This window comes from Choloepus didactylus, chromosome 11, assembly GCF_015220235.1.
Source record: "Choloepus didactylus isolate mChoDid1 chromosome 11, mChoDid1.pri, whole genome shotgun sequence".
NCBI lineage: Eukaryota > Metazoa > Chordata > Mammalia > Pilosa > Megalonychidae > Choloepus > Choloepus didactylus.
This window is the reverse complement of record NC_051317.1, coordinates 45,372,361-45,392,796: the sequence shown is the minus strand read 5'-3', so window position 1 is coordinate 45,392,796 and position 20,436 is coordinate 45,372,361. Positions and strand designations below refer to the sequence as shown.

The 20,436-nt window shown below is 35.5% G+C and overlaps 1 protein-coding gene across 3 annotated transcripts in view; it reads left to right on the top strand.

The window, feature by feature from the left end:
• Window positions 1-20,436, top strand: part of CDH18 (cadherin 18) — a 510,079-nt gene that overhangs the window by 143,941 nt on the left and 345,702 nt on the right. For 2 of the 3 annotated variants that reach the window (XM_037799297.1, XM_037799298.1), the window contains exon 1: window positions 12,177-12,404. In XM_037799297.1, coding sequence (XP_037655225.1) covers window positions 12,177-12,404 — 228 coding nt within the window. Of the gene's footprint in view, window positions 1-11,923; window positions 12,405-20,436 lie in introns of those variants that run through there. The other variant, XM_037799296.1, reaches the window with a different exon arrangement.

Genomic DNA, 20,436 nt, shown 5'->3' with positions numbered 1-20,436 from the left:
ATGCCTGGGCACAAGATCCATCCTGTCAGAGCACTAGGATGATTGCCAGACTTGCATGCCCCGGGGCATAGGCTCCCCTTCTCTGAGCACTGGGGTGGCAGGATCTAACTGAAAAATGGGGCAGGAGACCCACCCTCTCCAAGCACCGGGGCAGACTCACCCTTTCCACACTCATGGGTGGACCTTGTCTCTTGGCCCAAGAAGATGTCTTCAGTTCAGACCTCAGCTTTCATGGTTCTGTTGTTGAAGTAACTTTTCCTTCAATTTGTCCCTTCTCTGTCCTTTTAGTCCAGACTGGAAATGGTTCCATTCATACGAATTATGCAAAAAACTACTTGCCAGCTTTGGCTGTAGTATGCAGGGATCCAAACCATCAGACAAAAGAACTTTTCACACTGATAGCAGAGACAGGAATGGACATTTGCAGACTGGTGTTCATGGAGGCAGTAATCATGATTTGCAAAGGGTGGAGATGACCTAAGGGTACATTGACTGAAGAACTGAATGGTGTACTGTGGTGTACGCATACAGTGGAACATTGAGCAACTACAAGAAGGAGTGATGCTGTGAGACACACAACGAGGTGAATGGATCCTTCACACAGTATTTGAGTGAAGTACACCAGAAATAAAGGCAAACACTTTAATGCCTCACCAATATGGTCTAACTACAATATGTAAACTCAGAATTGAATCTTAAAACATAGCCTAACGTGGACATAATTATTGTAATAGTCCCTAGACTGTAAGCTCTTACAGCAGTTAACTCTATTCCTGAATTGCAATGCCTGTCTCTAAACTATGAGATGCTGATCCCTTAGTGTATAACCTGATTGGTCTCTGGAACAATGCATATCCTGAGACACCTGAAACTCAGAGCTAGAGCTCGGCAGATATGAATGCCAGTATTAGTGCCTACAGCCACTGTTAAAAAAAAAAAAAAAAAAAAGCTGAAAAAGAGCCCAGACTTCGATTAGTGATATGAATGAAGCAGGTCTGGTTAAGACCAGGGCAAACTGGGCCAAAGAGTAAAGGTTGAAACTGACTGTGTATTAAAACTTCAACTTACATATGAGACCAAGGGAAGAGATGTCTATTTGGTACAGGATCTATATTTTCTAAACAGTACAACTCTACAGTCAGTTTGTTCAAACACCACAATTACAAGGAACTTTAAATAGGAAGTGAGATACAGTAGCTTAGTATAGGCTAGAGTGTAATAGTGACACATCCCAAAGTAATTTGGGCAGGTAATAAAGAATATATTTACAGCCTCCCCCGCCAGCCCCGAGGAGCTGGGGGAAAGTGCAGTGTTGGACTTCCTCATCTGGACTGGTGTTGATGTTGTCACAAACATTGGGACTGGCGGTTTGATGTGTTGAGCCTTCGATCATGGAACTTGCCCTTATGAAGCTCGTTGCTGCAAAGGAGAGGCTAAACTTGCATATAATTGTGCCTAAGAGTCTCCCCCTGAGTACCTCTTTGTTGCTCAGATGTGGCCCTCTCTCTCTCTCTAACTGAGCCACCTCGACAGGTGAACTCACTGCCCTCCCCGCTACATGGGACTCGACTCTCAGTGGTGTAAATCTCCCTAGCAATGCAGGATATGACTCCTGGGGATGAATCTGGACCTGGCATTGTGGGACTGAGAGTATCTTCTTGACCAAAAGGGGGATGCAAAATGAGACGAAATAGTTTCAGTGGCTGAGAGATTTCAAATGGAGTCGAGAGGTCACCCTGGTGGACATTCTTATGCACTATATAGATAACATCTCTTAGGTTTTAATGTATTGGAATAGCTAGAAGTAAATACCTGAAACTACCAAACTCCAACCCAGCAGTCTGGAATTCTGAAGGCGTTTATATAATAATGTAGATTACAAGGGGTGACAGCGTGATTGTGAAAACCTTGTGGATCACACCCCCTTTATCTAGTGTATGGATGGATGAGTAGAAAAATGGGGATAAAAACTAAATGACAAATAGGGTGGGATGGGGAGGGATGATTTGGGTGTTATTTTTTCACTTTTACTTTTTATTCTTATTCTGATTCTTTCTGATGTAAGGAAAATGTTCAGAAATAGATTGTGGTGATGAATGCGTAACTATATGATCATTCTGTGAACAGTTGATTGTATGCCATGGATGATTGTAAGGTATGTGAATATATTTCAATAAAAATGAACTTTAAAAAAAAAAAAAAAAAGAACTTTTCACAAATCCGTCCTGGGAAACTGTATTTCCACTTCCGACTTCCCAGGAAATGACTGACTGATTCCACGTTCAGTTAAACCCTCTCATGGAGAACTATTCTCTGTGGACTCTCTTTCTGGAAGCTCAGAATATTCCATACCATCAATTTCTGATTTTGTTGTGCCCAAGAGTTCAGTTCTCAGTGTATCCCTTTCTTCTTGCATTTTACTGTAAGCTGCAAGGAGAAACAAGGCTGAGCACTTTCCACGTATAGCCTGGAAATTACTTCAGCTAAATATCCAAGTTCCTCACTTTCAAGTTCTGCCTTCCATCCACCATCAGAACTCAATTTCACCAAGTTCTCTGCCACTTTAAAATAAGGATCACCTTTTCTCCAGTTTCCAGTAGCAAATTCATCATTTTCTTCTAAGGCCTCATCAGGAGAAACTTGATATTTCTATCAAAAGTTTCTTCAAAGCAATCTAAGCCCTTTCTATCAAATGCCTCACAATTCTTCCAGCCTCTACCCATTACCCAATTCCAATGCCTTTCCCACATTTTTGGTATTTGTAATAGCAGCCCCCCACTCTCCTGGAACCAAAATCTGTTTTAGTTCCCTGGGCTGCTCAAGCAAATCCCACAAAACAGATCAGGTTAAACAATGGGAATTTATTCACTCACAGTTTGAGGCTGGGGAGAAGTCCAAATCAAGATGTCATCAAGACAAGACTTTCCTCCCAAAGACTGTGGATTTCTGGTCTGGCTACTGGAGATCTGTGGTCCCTAGCTTGTCACATGGCAAGGCACATGGTGGCCTCTCCTGGCCTCACTGTTCTCTTCCTGGTTCCTCTGAATTTCAGTTTCTTCCTTCTGTAGCTTTCTCTCTTTATCTGAATTTCATTCTCTTTAAAGTGTTCCAGTAATAGGATTAAGACCCATCCTGACTGAGATGGGATACTCCTTAACTGAAGCAACTTCATCAAAATATCCTACTTACAACAGGTTAACACTCACAGGAATGGATTATTTTTTTTTTTTATTTTTCTGTTATTAGAGAATTTGTGGAATTACAGAACAATCATGCATAAAATACAGGATTCTTATGTTATTAACACCTTGCATTAGTGTGGAACATTATTTACAATTGATATTAGCACATTTTAATAATTGTACTATAAACTATAGTCCATGATATAACTTAGGGTTCACTGTCTGTGTTGTCCTTCCATGTATCTTTTTTTAATTTTTGTTCTGTTACCATATATACAATTTAATATTTCCCTCCGTAATCATATTCAAATATATATTTTACTGCTGTGAATTACATTTACAATGTTGTGCTACCATCACCACAATCCATTGCCAATGCATTTCAACCATTCCAAATAAGAATGCTGCATAATTTAAGCCTTAACTTCCCATTCCCTGTAGCCATCACATCTCCTGGTAAACTTTATTCCAGATTCTGACCCTATGAGTTTGGTTATGCTAATTATTTCAAATCCATGAAATCATGCAATATTTGTCCTTTTGTGTCTAGCTTATTTTATTCAACTTGATTTCTTCCATGTTCGTCCATGTTGTCGCATGAATCAGGACTTCATTCCTTTTTATGGCTGAATGATATTCCATTGTATGTATATGTATATACCACATTTTATTTATCTGCTCATAATCAGTTGATGAACCCTTATATTGCTTTCATCTTTTGGCAATTGTAAATAATGCCACTATGAACATTGGTGTGCAAATGTATGTTTGAGTCTGCTTTTCAATTTTTTTGGCTATATACCTAGTAGTGGGCTTGCCAGGTCATATGGTAGTTCTATGCTTAGCTTTCTGAGGAACCTCCAAAATGTCTTCTACAGCAGCTGCACCATTTTACATTCCCAAGAGCAATGAATGAGTGTTCCTATTTCTTTACATCCTATGTAACACTGCTATTTTCCTTTTGTAAAAAAATAGCAATTGTTCTAATGAGTGTGAAATGGTATCTCATTGTGGTTTTGGTTTGCATTTCCTTGATAGCTAATAGTGTTGCGCATCTTTTCGTGTGATTTCTGGCCATTTGTGTATCTTCTTTGGAAGTATTGAAGTATTTTGCTCATTCTTTAATGGGGTTATTTACCTTTTTGTTGTTAAGTTCAAGAATTTCTTTATATAGCCTGGGTATTAAACATTTATCAGATATGTGATTTCAAAATATTTTCTCCCATTGTGAAGGTTTTCATTTTATATTCATGATAAAGTCTTTTGAGGCACGAAAGTTTTCAGTTGATTTTCATATGTGGTGTGAGGTCCACTTTCATTCTTCTGCGAATGGAGATTCAGCTTTCCCAGCACCATTTGTTGAAGACTGTATGCTTTCCCAATTGAATGATCTTTGCCCATTTATCAAAAATCACTTGGCCATAAATGCAAAAGTTGATTTCTGAGCTCTCAATTTGATTCCGTTGGTCTCTTTTTCTGTCCTTGTCCCAGCACCATGCTGTCATGATTACTGTTGCTTTGTAGTACCTTTTAATATTGAGAAGTCTTATTCCCCCAACTTCATTCTTCTTTTTCAAGATGGCTTGAGTTATTCAAGGCACCTTACTCTTCCATAAAAATTGGATGACTGGTTTTTCCATTTCTGCACAGAAGGTTGTTGGAATTTTTATTGGGATTGCATTGAATTGCTTTGGGTACCATTGACAGCCTAATGATATTTAGTCTTCCAATTCATGAACATGGAATATCCTTCCATTTATTTAGGTCTTTTTTTAAAATGTATTTTAGCAGTGTTTTGTAGTTTTCTGAGTACAAATCCTTTATACCCTTGGTTGCATTTATTCCTAGATATTTAACTCTTTTAGTTGCTTCTGTGAATGGAATATTTTTCTTGATTTTTTCTTCTGATTGTTCATTTCTTGTGTATAAAAACACTACAGATTTTGGGGTGTTGATCTTATGTCCTGCCACTTTGATGAATTCATTTATTAGCTCTAGGAGACTTACTGTGGATTTTTCAGGATTTTCTGAATACAGAATCATGGCATCTGCAAATAGGGAAAATTTTATGTCTGTCTTCCAATTTGGATGCCTTTTATTTCTTTTTCCAGCCTAGTTGCTCTGGCAAGAACTTTCAGTACATGTTGAATAACAGTGGTGACAGTGGGCATCCTTATCTTGTTCCTGATCTTGGAGAGAAAGCTTTCAGTCTTTCAACACTAAGTAGGGTGTTAGCTGTGGGCTTTTCATATATGCCTTTTATCAAGTATTTTTATCAAGAGGAGATGCTGGGCTTTTCATATATGCCTTGATAAGTGTTTTTATTAAGCGGGGATGCTGGATTTTGTCAAATGTCTTTTCTGCATCAATTGAGATGATCATTTTTTTTCCCTTCATTCCGTTAATGTTGTGTATTACATTGTTAGTCTTATGCTGAACCAACCTTGCATACCACCTGACCATGGTATATAATCCTTTTAATATGCTTTTAGATTCAGTTTGCTAGTATTTACTTGAGGATTTTTGCATCTATATTCATAAAATGTAGTGGTTTGTAGTTTTCTTGTAGTATCTTTATCTGGCTTGGCTATGAGGTGATGTTGGCCTGGTAAAATGAATTAGGATGTGCTCCCTCCTCTTCAATGTTTTTGAAGAATTTGAGCAAATGTTTTTGAAGAATTTGAGCAGAATTGGAGTTGAGGTTTCTTGGAATGTTTGGTAGAATTCTCCTGTGAAGCCGTCTGCTCCTGGGCTTTCTTTTGTTGGGAGGTTTTTGATTACTAATTCCATCTCTTTACTGGTAATTGACTTGTTGAGATCTTCTACTTCTTGAGTAAATGTAGGTAGTTAGTGTGTTTCTAAGAATTTGTCCACTTCATAGAGGTTATCTAATTTATTGGCATATAGTTGTTCATAGTATCTGCATAAAGTCCCTTTTATTTTTCATTTCAGTTATTGTGGTCTTCAACTCCAGAGTTCTGTTTGGCTCCTTTCTAACATTTCTCTCTTTACTAAGATTCTTAAATTGCACATTAATTTTTTTGCTGATATCCTTTAGTTCTACCTCTTTATTTTCCTTCATCTCATTTAGCATTTTTAAGGTGATTTTTTTAAAAGGATCGTTGGTATGTCCAAATTCTAGTCTTCTTCATTGGTATTTCCTGGATTTTTATCCTCTTGCTGTGGATGGGCCATCATTCCTGTTTCTTTGTCTTGTACTTTTTTGTTGCACACTGTACATTTTCATATTTTAAAATGTTAAGTCTGGGATTTATTCCCTGAGATGTCTGTTTCCTGATTTTATAACTAGCTGGTGATAAGACATTTTAAGCTTCAGCCCTGCTATTAGGAATGTCTGCCTAAGGTGAATGCAGTGTATGGGGTTTTCCCTTTCTTTCTGGGCTTCTCCCTAGTCACGGGCTTTTGCTTGTTAGTTGATTTGGCATTCCCCTATTTACAGGAGTTTTGCTATCCCCTCTGGTTCCCAGGAGACAGACTTCCCTTTCCTTAGTATTTAAAGCTCAAAAGCCTTTCTGCCTCTATTGTTTCTTACACTCCTTTTGTTGTTTCAAGCTGCTCTTGCTGGGAGAGTAAATTCTGGGTGGAGAAACACACCAGAGAGGGTTTTCCCAAACAAGTCTTTCTAGCCAAAATAGGACCAGGGACCCACAAGAGGGCACAGACTGGCTTGAGTACCCTGGAAAGGGGATCAAGAAGGGCACCAAGAGTTTCTTTTATGGCTCTGCAAAGCTGAGCTTTCATGGCATGCTCAGCAAGTGCAGCCCTTCAACTAACTGTCCCCTGCAGCCCTGAGGAAGCTCAACATCCTTATATTTACATTGCTACTGCCCCTTTTCAGGGCAGGTTGAAACAATGACTGCCCTCAGAGCCGGACTTCCCACAATCTGAAGTTGCTGATCAAAAGCTGTGATCAGTGATCAGCCATGCTCACACCTGGTCTTGGGAAGAGGATTTTTATGGTCCTTTCTCTCACCAGCGAGCTAGCCAGGGGCTGGGCCCCATAGTGGCCTGTCATTAGAGTGGGATATGGGTGCCAGTATGCACAGCTCAGAGAGAGCAATTTACAAATTTTACTGTAATTTTTCAGCCTCTTCCTCCTACTTTTCCCTGGATGTTGTACAGTAATTTTCTGGCCTGTGGAGTTAAATAGTTGCTTCAGAAGTTCCTACATGTTTAGTAATTGTTCTGGTAGAAGGACTGAGTCCTGGAACTCCCTGCTCTGCCAATTACCAACAATCCTTCTCACCCAATACCAGGAATGAAATAAATTGAAGAACATGTTTTTCTGGGGTACATACTGCTTCAAACCACCACATATGTGTGTGTGTGTTTGTGTGTGTGTGTGTGTGTGTGTGTGGTTTTAAAATGTTATTTATTATATCCAATTTTATCAAACTCTATTTTCCTGAAATGATCAGTTTGAGATTGGAAATGTAGATTTGGGAATCAACCAAGAAATCATACTTTTAACAAATTTAGGTGAGGCCTTCTACAATTCCATGTGGTTTATGGATGCTCCCATTTTGATTGCAATCAATAGTTATTTAATTGAATTTCTATTCTTGCAGAAGAGTAAAATTAATTACTAGACTGATAAACTATCACTTAGGAGAGAGAGAAAAAAAGTGAAGGTACAAAGAAATAGTGAAAAAAAAGGGTAAAGGACAGGTTGGTAAAAGAATGCCAGAAGCCAACAACATTGGAAATTGAACAATAACTAGATTTAGAAGAGAAAAATACTGAAATTGTGTATCATTGGATCAAAAAATGATGGAAACCCTAGCTCTAGGAGTGAACCTATACTTGAGAATGTAGCTTGCTAGAAATTGGAGTTATGGCTGCAATCACCAAACTGAAAGACTGACTTCAAGGATTTAGAAGACACAGATACAGGCTAACAACCTAAAAGTGAAAAAAAAAAAAAAAATGTAGCTTGTTAGTTACAAAAAAAACACAAAACAAAACATTATTATACTTAATTAGAGAAAAATAGCTTATACTCATTATGTGTAACTCTCACCTATGTAGGTATCCAAAAATTCAAAAATAATATAAATTTCATGTATTTAAATCTGCCTGTCAGTCTGATGATTTAAATGCTTCAATGCTGAATAAGTTAAGTTCCATTACTTTCAATATGAGTCCTCCTTACATGAAGAACAGCTCTTATCATTAGATGGATTTGTGGGTCTGAACTTTGTGAGAAGTCCCCTTTCAGTATCATGAGCATGTTACCACTGGCAGGCAATTTTCCATTTAAGATGCCCTTATATTTCCTACAATGAAAGTATTTCCCAAAAAAAAAAATTGGACTTTTCATCAGTCTTTAGCTTCTTTGACATTTTCCATTTAAGCTAGGCTTCCTCTGTATGAAGTCAGATAAATTCCTATCAGCATGATTCTAGACTTTAGAAGTTGGCAATTATAATTCCAGGTTTTTGAACATGTAATATAATATCTCATGCCATCCCACAATTATGCAAATATGGAGAAAGAAATAATATATTAATGTAATAAAATTCACAATGGGTTTTTTTTTTTTTTTTTTTTTTTTACTTTTCAAAACAAGAACAAGAAAAAAAAACATTTTTTTTAAGAAAGCATTCTCTAGACCTCTTTGGAGTCCAAGGTTTGTAAATTAAGAACAAAGTTGCATAAGAAAATCCAGTCATAGTTCTTAGTGACAAGAAATAAAATCTGCGGTAAATTTGAGGCTCTTTTCCTTTGTGAATAGGGTTTCTGTTTTATTCCTATCACCTTGTGTGAAGTATGGTAAAGTCAGAGGCAGATCAAAAGAGAGAGAACAGAAGAGTTGGAAAGATTAATTATGCTCACAGTTACCTGGGGAGTGGGCAGCATGCTATGCACAGCTACAAGAGGAAAACATCAGCGTTGGTCACTAGGCAGAGAGTTCAAGTTGGGCTGAAGAAACGTCTTTAATGTGGTTTTCATAGGAAGCAGGCAAGGATGGGGCTGGGGCATGCCAGTTTGAGATTGGTTGCCTATATTTGAAAGTGTGGCCTCACGGTGGGGGTCAGAATTATTTAAGAGTAACAATTGTATAGGTGGGGTTTGCCACCTGGGGATCCCTCTAGATGTTAAAGCATCAATTTGCAGAAACTAGAAAATGTGATCAATACAACTTCTTCAGCACTCTCTGAAGGAATGTTCTCTGCAGAGCTTTAAATGGCTAATGATTTAATTTTGAGTGACGTAACTCATAGCACCTAAGAGAAGTCATATGGAAATGTGAAGTTCTTGCTGTTGGAATAGGGTAGCTAGAATGCCTTTCCACTAAGGCCGCGACCACTGGACTCTGTCTCTCATAGCTGCTGACCTCACCACCATTATTTCTGAGCTATTGGGACCTTCTCCATTCCTGTAATGAATTTCTCAACTCTGCTCACATCTATTCATCATTTGATCCAGTGCGTTACAGCATATGATAGTCACGCATACGTCATTGGCAGGTGCTCTAACTAATAGGATGAAGAAGAAAGTCTCTGGTCCCTAAGTGTTCATTGTTGAATGGCAGGGCTCTGTCATCAGAATTCACACATTGGAGGGTTCTATGAAAGCAGGAAGGGTATTTGGTTACCTCTTAGTAAAAAAAGAGAGAAAGAAAGCAAATCTATACTGTTTTCTTTTGTGTTAGTATCAATCTGTGTTTTCTTTATTATTATTTGCATTTTAATTCTTTCTAAACTATTCAGGGATCAATTCCATGAAATAGAGAAGAAAATTTTCATATTTGGAGTTCTGTACTCTCATATAGTAAATTAAATTATCTTCAAAACACAATACTGATGTTTGCATTTGCTCTTACTTTCCACAGAGCCATATTTATCACTTTTCATAAATGATTGTCAAAAACAGAAAGGCATAAACATATAATGCATATATCAGACTAAAATGTATTTGTATATTTTTGGAAGATCACACAAGATTGTTATTGGAAAGAAAGTACCTGTTCTATATATCTACAATGCATTACAAAAGCCAATTTCTTCACACTCTACTCATAAATTATGCTTTGTTAAACAACATAGCATAAAGGGCAAAGATGTTAATTTCATTTGAAAATCACACCAAATGGTGTGAAAGTATTAAGATAACACTTTCTATATATTCATCAACGTGGCTTCTAAGAAAAAAGACTAAAGTTTCTTTTTTTGAAATTCATGACTTGAAAATTAAGAATCTTTTGACAATTAAAAAAAAACTTTAAGATAAAAACATAAATAAATTATTAAATAGGCTGAAATAATATTAAAAGTAATAATGCCAGTCCCATGTTTTAGTAAATGAGAAAATTAAGACTTGAAGAAACTAAATGATTCCTATAATTCATACTGTAAATTAATTGTCAAAAAAGGAGAATAAAACCTGTTTGGTTTTTTTTTCTTGACTCTTTCCAGTGTTCTTAGAATGTTGGAGCTAGCATGACATTCTTCTTTTTCACATGTTAGAAGAGTTTTTGAGCCATTTAAATTTAAATTAGTGAAAAGGTATTGTTTTCATAATTTTTTAACATATTATTGGCAACACAAGTATTATTATTATCCCTAAATAATGGGGAAAGTTATTGATAGAGAAGAGCATCCTGCTCTGGGGACTTTTTTCACCCCTAACTCAATATAAATATATTTTTTTCTCAAATGTATGAAAGGTTCATGCTATGATTGTTCGTAATCAATCTTTAAAATAAATTTCATTATCACACTGACCACTTTGTAATAATATGGAAATAATATTATATGTAATACATAATATATCTTTATTTATATAATACATTGTATATATTATATTATAATATATAACACCATATATTATATATATAATATTTCTTCCAGAAATGTTTCTCAAATTTGACTTTGCTGTCCAGTTGTGCTTAAACCTAAGTACAAATACTTAACATCTCTTATGTGAAAAATCAAAGCATTTTCCCCTGTCTTCTTTCCTTCCTCAAATCGTTTCCTCAACCATGATGCTAGTGTTATATGTTCCAGTGTGTTCCGTGTGTTTTCAATCATGAAAATCTGTCTTGCCTATGTGGAGAGTCTCACTATAGGGTAATGTTAACAGGGTCTATCAAAATCCATGCAATCTTTGACTTACCCAGTTAAGTTGTATGCATTTTATATACCCAGTCTCTTCCCTTTTCTTGTTTCTTTTCTTCTCTTTTACATACAAGCACTTTAGTGCATACTTGATTGCTATGATGATCTGTGACAGTATGTCAGTCCTAAGGGTATTTTGTTGAAGTTCTGTGAATGGCATACCAGGAATCCACTATGTAGTTTGAATAGTAAATTTATATTACACCTAATAAAAACAAAAATAAACTCAAAAACAAACAAAAAATTGTGTTTAGAATGTAATTCTTTAATAGATCACATGGCATAAGAGATCACACTACAGTCAGCTATATGTACATACTCATGGTCAAGTTCTGAGTGTCCCTTCAGCTGTCATTCCTATTGTTTCAAAGGATAGATACTTAGTTGAGAATTGACAGTACAGGCAAGAATGTCCATGTAAAAATGCTCACAGACATGTGCATGAGTGTGTGTTTATGTGTTTGTGTGCATATTTCCAAAAGAACCTGCATATATTCTTTGACTATCAGCATCACACTGCAAAATAGTATAATTTGCATTCAGAGCAAATAGTTAAAATTACTATTTTTCACAACATGTAATTTTCTCTCTTTCCATTAGGTAGAAAAATGGTTGGCTGTGTTTAATTACTGTGAAGACTTGGAATCAGACAACTACAGCTTTAATTCTCAAAGTGTTTCAGGATGTAAATGTAGACTGACCTTTACCCAACGGGCAGATAAATCATGGACGCGTCAGTTTACTTCGGACTGTCCTTCCGAAACCTTCTTTGGCTTCTCTCTTGAATGCTCACTAAGCAATTGTAGCTGACAAAGAATAGAAAGAACTTTGTGAACTGGCACGTGATCTTACAATGAAAATTACGAGCACATCTTGCATCTGTCCAGTCCTAGTGTGTCTCTGTTTTGTGCAGAGGTGTTATGGAACTGCCCATCACAGTTCCATAAGGGTGACCAGAAACCAAACCAAACACATTGAAGGGGAAACTGAAGTCCACCATCGTCCAAAAAGGGGATGGGTATGGAATCAGTTCTTTGTTTTAGAAGAACATATGGGACCAGATCCACAATATGTTGGAAAGGTAAGTTTTTGTTTGTTGGTTTGTTTTTTCTTCTGGGGAATTTTGGGGTGAGATGAAGGTGGAGTTGGAGTGGGATTTGAGGAGATATGGAGTATGGAAATAAATTCTGTAATAGAAAACTATTATTTGTACTAGACGGTTGAAAATAATGATTGTAAAAATGGACATTTTCAATCATACCACATCTCTCTAATCATTGTTCCTATACTAGCCAGAATTTTCCTCACCCCATATTATACTTTCTCTTGTGGTAGGAGAAAAGACTTCATTGAATACGCAACTTAATAGTTTTATCTTTTATTATCACTAAGGTGTATTGGAACTTACAATGTCCCTTATCGCAAAGTTGATATTTACAAGCATTATTATTTATTACTAATGCAACTGAAGCTAAAAGAAGAAACTATATCATGATATTTGATATATGTCTTCTAATTAGATTGTGTTGTAAGATAAATCAGATTTGAAAAGCACATGGATATTTTTTCCAGTCTCCAAAGTTGATTTCAGTAAAACTGCTGATACATTTTAACTATTGACTGTCTTAGTTTCCTATCTGGTAAGACAAATACCACACAATGGGTTGGCTTAAAAATGGGAATTTATTGGCTCACAGTTTTGAGTCTAGGAGAAGTTCAAAATCAGGTGTCAGAAACTTGATCCTTTCTCCCTGAAGACTGTGATATTACGGGACTAGCTGCTGGTGATCCTTGGATCATTGGCTTTTCTGTCACATGGCGATGCACACGGCAGCATCTTCTCCTTTATTTTACTGGTTCCATTGTCTTCCAGCTTCCATTCTGCTTACAAAGGGCTCCAGGAATCCAGGTTAAAGCACATCTCAATTTAGTTGGGCCACACCTTAACTAAACATGTCATAGTCTAAAGATCTTATTGACAATGGATTACCACCCACAGGGATTAATAAAGTTTATAACTTGTTTTTATTTTTATTTTCTGAAGTACATAATTCAACCTACCACCTTGACAAAGCACTGGATATATAAGATTTATTTTTTAATCCCCAAAGAAGAAAGTTAATGAAGAGATCAGTAATTTCAGATCAAGTTGCTTTTCTTTCCAAAATGCAGACACAGCAATTTAATATTTTACCAAAACCTTTAGGAATTTGTGTGCTTGTTGTTTTTTTTTGTTTGTTTGTTTTGTTTTGTTTTGTTTTCAAATAATATCGGAGAGCTTAAACAGAGTAGAAAGTGGAGAGACCTTCTTCTGATTAATTACTGATCTTTAAAAGAAGCCACATTTAAACTATGCTCATCATCACTTATCAGTAAAGAAATTGGGAATGAGCCTCGATAAGTTCACTCAGTACCTTTAGGAGAAAGGGTAAATGTAACACTAAGAATTTCTGTGGTTGCAGTCTCAGGGGCTTCCAACTCACTGCTTGGCAATCTATTCTCACTTTGGTACTGTTAGTACTGAAAAATAGTATTCCATCCAAACCATGGAGCTCCCCTAATGTGTAGGCAGTGCGGTATCACAAACCATCTGTTCTACCCCTCATACAGCAAGGACTGGGCTACAGCTGCATCCGACACTGTGGTGTTGGGATATGGGCAAAAAAATCTGCAACAATTCTGTTATGCTTTTATTCTGTGCATATTAAAATGAGAGAAAAGTTTCGTCCTAATTTTATGCTTTTTATCCCCGCAAAATACTCCATGAAGTAAATGAAAAAAAAATATTAAAATCAAGACATAATATACTAAATTACTAGAAGTGTTTTTGTTATGAATTTCAAAATTCTCTTTCTTTAGTTTTTCTTCAATTTTTGAAAAGAAAAATTTTGCCCTTTCGTGTTAGCCAATAGAAAAAATGTTTTATTATTTAAAAATGATTTGTTATCATTTCCTCCATCACTACCACCACCCCCACAAATACATACATATGTACATACAAGCATACAATTTTTAAAAACCTGTAAATCTCAACAATCTACATGTGCTTCCTCTGCCATTTTAAATTTTTTTAGAAAGTAAATTTACATCTTACACATGCAGATATATTTATTTATATTGAACAAGCCACATATTTTCACAGCACTGCTGAATAAAAGATAGAATCATTATAATTACTATGGAGATGAGAAGGGGCACCTCCACAAAAGAAAAAAAATTATCCCCTCCACCCTTCTCTCCCATATAATAAGCATACAATACAGCTCTGATATTAAGAGAATGTTCTTTAAAGATGAATTATTTATATTTGTTTCTAATTATTCTTGAGGTCTTGATTGCAGTTTTCATAACATAGGCACACTCACATTATAAAACATTTACCGGACTTTTAATAAGTGCTCAAGCCTAAGTATTTTGATATGTGCCAACTTCCCTTACATTTCTCTTTAAGTTTTTCTTAGCTTTTTGTTAGTCAATGATTTTATTTATTATGAAAGTGTTTATTTTGTTTATATTGGTCAATATGTATTGTTCATTACTAAATTATGTATCTATGTAGCTGAAGCTATGATTATAGGGTCCTTTTTCATTTTTATTTTTATATTTTTTTATATTAGGATATTGTACAATTTTCAAGGCTAATAACAGACTCTTTTTAGTGTGAGTATTTAAAGCATAACAAAATAAAAGTATTTCAAAAAAGAATCCCACATTACAGTACTATTGAAATATGAAGCATAGGATAATTATGCATTTGTGGGTTATTAACATAATACATTCATTTAAAAGACTAAACATTTAATGTGAATAACATTTTGGTTAAGATAAACATCATGGTAAATGTTAACAGCAACACCTGAAATATACAGATACAAGAAAGGTGTTTTGTAGTAAATACTATGAAGAATGGTAAAGCATTCATGAAATGACTGTAATATCTTACTAAATTTACAATCGTTGCACACTCTCGAGCACTTTATTTATATAGGGATACTCTTCTCCACCATTCCAGAACCTCAGCATACAAAGCAAAGATACCCCACATTTTTCTCTGGGTAATGGGTACCAGCATCTGAATAAGATTCAGAATCAGAAGTACCTTCCGATAGGGTCATTTTTAATGAGAAGAAATATGTAAACATACATGTGCAATACACACATATAAAATCATTAAGCCATAGATTTTTTTTCCCGGAATGTGGGATCCAAAGAGAAATCAAATATCCAAACTAGCATAGGAAGAAAATACAGCATGAATTTGATCATTTGTTAAAAGTCTTTTAAATAACTGAAGGAATAGAGAAAGAAAAATATAATGGCACATTTGTTGAATAAATTATAGGGTAATTAGTCACTGTAATTTGAAAACAAAGTTGTTCATTCTCAAAAATCATGTGAATACTAGCATAGACTGGCTAGTATATTCATTTTTCAAAGTTGAACAATGATAAATGAACCCCATCATAAATAAGAATATAATTTTATATAAGATGTTACACAAATTCTACAATTCATGTCATACATCATATGTATCACTGGAGTTGGCTCATTATCTACATGAAATATAATGATTCATGCATACAGTTTCGGGTTTGAGTTAGGGCTTCCCTGATTGCTCTCTGCATTACATTTGACAAGACTCTTTCATTCCTTGTAGTTTGTTTCCTTACATGTAAAACTGAGAAATACTGTTGGGCATTTCTATCCCTTATTGAAGTGTATTCTAAGGTTTGGTTCATAGTTTAGATCAGGGGTCAGTAAACTACAGACTATGGACCAAATCCAGCCTGCTACCAGGTTTGGTATGCCCTGCAGTATTTATTCACTTTTGAATTGTTGACAAAAAAACACAAGAATAATATTTTGTGACACATGGAAATTAAGTGAAATTCAAATTTCAGTGTCTATAAATAATGTTTTATTGGAACACAGACTCACTAATTCATTTATGTATTGCTTATGGCTCTAGTGGCAGAATTGAGTACTTGCAAATGTGATGGCAGAGCTTGCAAAGTCTAAAATATTTACTACCTGGCCATTTACAGAAGATGTTTTCAAGTCCTTGGTTAAGATGTCTACTTCTTCTGCCACACTCTGAAGGCCTTGGCAGCAGATTCTGGGTCTATTTTATCATTATGTCTTCAGCACCTATCACAGTGCCTATTGTAATGTTCAAATATGATAATTCAGAGGTGCTGCATAAACTCTAAACACCTGTGGCTGTGTTAATGTTTGTCATAATTATTTGAAATTATTGAAATGAAAATTTCCATAAAAGACCTTTTTAAATTTAGAAACCCAAATTAAATAAGCAGAGTTAAACTCTCTAACTTCCACAAAATTTTCACTTCCCATCTCTATTCCTCCTCATACACACACACACACATTTACATACATAGACAAATATATGCACATACTTATACATGCACATATGTATATCTACATGTGTGCTTACTTTTTTCTTCATTAGAGAGGTTGTTGGTTTACAGAACAATCACTCATAAAATACATTTTTTTTATCTCTCCTCTAACAGAAATTGGAATTCTCCCTTTAGTCAAAGGAAATCTGTCTTCTAAATCTTGAATGTACCCCCCCACCCCCACACCATCAATTTAATTCCTTTGCTGATGACATCTCCTCACCTAATTCAAGTCCATCCTTTCTTTTACAAAAGGAATTCTCTTTTGACCTAAGGTGTCCTAATTGCTCTCCTTTGTTGCTTCTTTAGTTTTCCTGAACATTAATGGAAAAAATAATCACTTTGCATCTCCCATACAAACATCTCATAGTAATCTGGTTTCCTACTTTACTTCCTTTGATAAAGTCACAGATAACCAACCCAAAGCCACATCCTGTTGATCTTATCTAATTTTTCTCTTATTTCAGAATTTTAAATGGTTGACCATTTGCTCCTTGTATCTTCCTCCACTTTTGGCTTCCACGGCATTCTTTTCTGGTTCACCTCATTTTATAGCAATTTCTTTTCATCAGATTCCTTCTTTCAATTTCACCTTGAATGTTGGTGTTCTTGTGGTTTGGTCCTTAACCTTGTTCTCATCAAATACCTCCCTTGAGTAATTTAATCCAAACCTCTGCAACACTTATTTGTATAACCCCACAAGAATATAAAGAGTTGAGACTTTTTCTGTTGGGTCCATTTATGCTTTTCCATATGTCTAGTGTATAGGTCCATTTCAATGGACCACACTTATATATTTGAACTGCACATATGCAAAACTGGACTCTGTATTTCCATTCACACCTTACTACTCGTATATAGCCTATACTAAATCATAGCATCACTATCCATCTGGTCATTTAAACTAGAGATGTAAGCGCCATTTATTTTTATTTCCCCCCTCCTTCATTTTTCATGTACTGTCAGTGCCCTAATTTTTTTTTCTCCCACTTATTTCCAAGTGAACATTATTTACTACTTATATTATTACATTCTTCTCAAACTTTCTTTTCTTTCTTTTCTGTGTAATTTTCAAATGCTTTTTTATTCAATGATGAGCATATACAAATATTTATTCTTGCCTGCCCCATTTTCTGCACAAATATTAGCCTGGTATATGCGCTAGTACAAACACTAGTCTCTCATTTTTTATATCAGAGCTTAGTGAGTTTGCTCGATCTTTTGTAGAGTCATATAATATGCCATTATACGGATGTAACATAATTTATTTATCCAGTGTTTATTACTGGGTCTTCTTTACCAACTCCAGGAGCATCCTCCTTGTTCCTCATTGCCATCTACAAAGCTTTATTCCTCCCTCAAAATCCCACATTGCTCTGAAGTGCTGGTATTAGAATTTGCCACCTAAAACCTTCTTTGTAGAAATTATCCAAGGACACCCTGTTCACAAACCATTCATTGAAAATTTTAGCTCAGGGGCTTTCTCACATCATTGTCAATGACTCCAACACCAATGTAAATAATATATCCAAAATCCTTGCATCCCATCTTTTGTCCTCCTCCCTTCAAACGATCTTTACCTCCACTGTATCTTTAATATTCTCTCCCATGGTCTCATCATAATTATTTCCATTATGTGCAAAACCTCAACAACAGAGTACTTTACCCACTCTGTTGCCCAAACAAGCAAAACCCAATCCTTCTTTTTTTTTAATTTCATTCAAAATCTCTGAAGATTTCTAGAAAAGAAAATGAAAGTATGCTGACTAATCTCACTTTAAAATCATGATTATAAACATTATTAGGCCCTCATCCCTTCCAGAAAAGCCCAGTTTAATTTTGTTTTCCTTCTATTTCATGAGTCCTTCAATCCTCCAAACCATATGCCAGGCTGTTCCAGCAAATGAAATGCAATGGGTTGGCTTAAACAATGGAAATTTATTAGCTTAAACTTTTGAGGATAAAAGAAAGCCCAAATCAAGTATTCATCAGAACAGTGCTTTCTCCTGAAAAACTGTGGCATCCTGGGCCTGGCTGCCAGCAATCTTTGGTCCTTAGTTTGTCACATGACAAAGCACATGTCAGTTTCTCCTGGTCTCTCCATTCTGGGTTCTACTGATTTCAGCTTCTGGCTGCTTCCTCTGTGGCTTTTTTGCTGTCTAAATTTCATTCTGCTTATAAAGGACTCCAAAGATAGGATTAAGACCCATCCTGACTGAGGTTGGACACACCTTTGTAACTGAAGTCACTTCATGCAATGGTCCCCACTCTCTTCCATGGAAATATGACTTCTATCATAAGCACTCAAGTGAGTGTATTATCTCCCATTTTTGAAACATAAAAATCTATACTTTCTATGTTCCACATCTTCCTGCTTTACTACCTGCTTCCAGTTCCTAATTTTTTGGTTTGTTTCAAATAGCTAATTTATTTGTATGGCACAAAAATCAAAATGACATAGCAAGATATAATAATTTTAATCAAGGGATCTCATTAACAACCTGCCCTTTTCTCTCCTTTTGTCTACTATTACCTCTTGGCAACCACTGTTTTAAATTTGTGTGTAGCTTTGCAATGTTTCTTTATTAAATTATGAACAACTACAAATATACAATCTCATCCTTACAGTCATTCAAAACTATTAGACTAATATATACACTAGTATATACACTATTGTGACATTTTTCTGTGTCAGTGGTGCATAGTGTAGTGACCTTGCTAATTCTTTTTTGGAGCCATATAGTATGTCATTACATGGAAGAGCCATACTTAATTTTATGTTTGCCTATGTGGGTAACTTGACTGGTACTCTTTATTTCTTCAAGTAGTTTGAATTACTGTCCAGTGTTCTTTTATTTTAGTGTGAAAGACTCCTTTCTCCTTTCAGTATTTCTTGTAGGTCTGCTGACAACACTTTTTTTTTCTCTCTAATCTGTGATAGTGTCTATTTCATGTATACTTTTGAAGGATAGCTTTGTGGATTTAGAATTCTTAGTTAACATTTTTTTTTTTTTCTTGCAGCACTTAGAATATGTTATTCCACTACTTTCTATCCTCCATGGTTTCTAATGAAAACTCAGCTTTAGTCTTAACTAAGGATTGCTTGTAGATGATGTATCATTTCTCTCTTGCCACTTTCAAAATGCTCCCATGGTCTCAGGTTCTCAACAGTTTGGTTGTGATGTGTCTAGATGTTTGTTAATTCTACTTGGTATTCACAGAACTTCTTAAATGTGTAGATTCATGTTTTCCATCAAATTTGGGAGGTTTTCAACTATTACTTCTGCAAATACTCTTTCTGTCATTTTCTCTCTCTTTTCTCCATCTGGAGCTCCCTTTATGAGTATATTGAAATGTTCGGTGTTAATCTACAATTCTGAGACTGTTCATTTTTCTTTATTATTTTCACTTGTTCTTCAACCTGGATAATCTCAATTGATCTATTTTCAAGTTCACTGATTCATTCTGCTACCTGCTCAAACCTGCTGGTATTTTTTTTTTTTTTTTCATTTAAACTATTGTGCTTTTCAAATCCTGAATTTCTATTTGGTTCTTTTGTATAGTTTCTTTTTACTGATATTCCTTATTTGATAAGACATTGTTCTCATATTTTCCTTTAGTTATTTAGACATGGTTTCCTTTAGACTTTAGAACACACAATGCAGCCATTTTAAAGTCTTTGTCTAGTAAGTC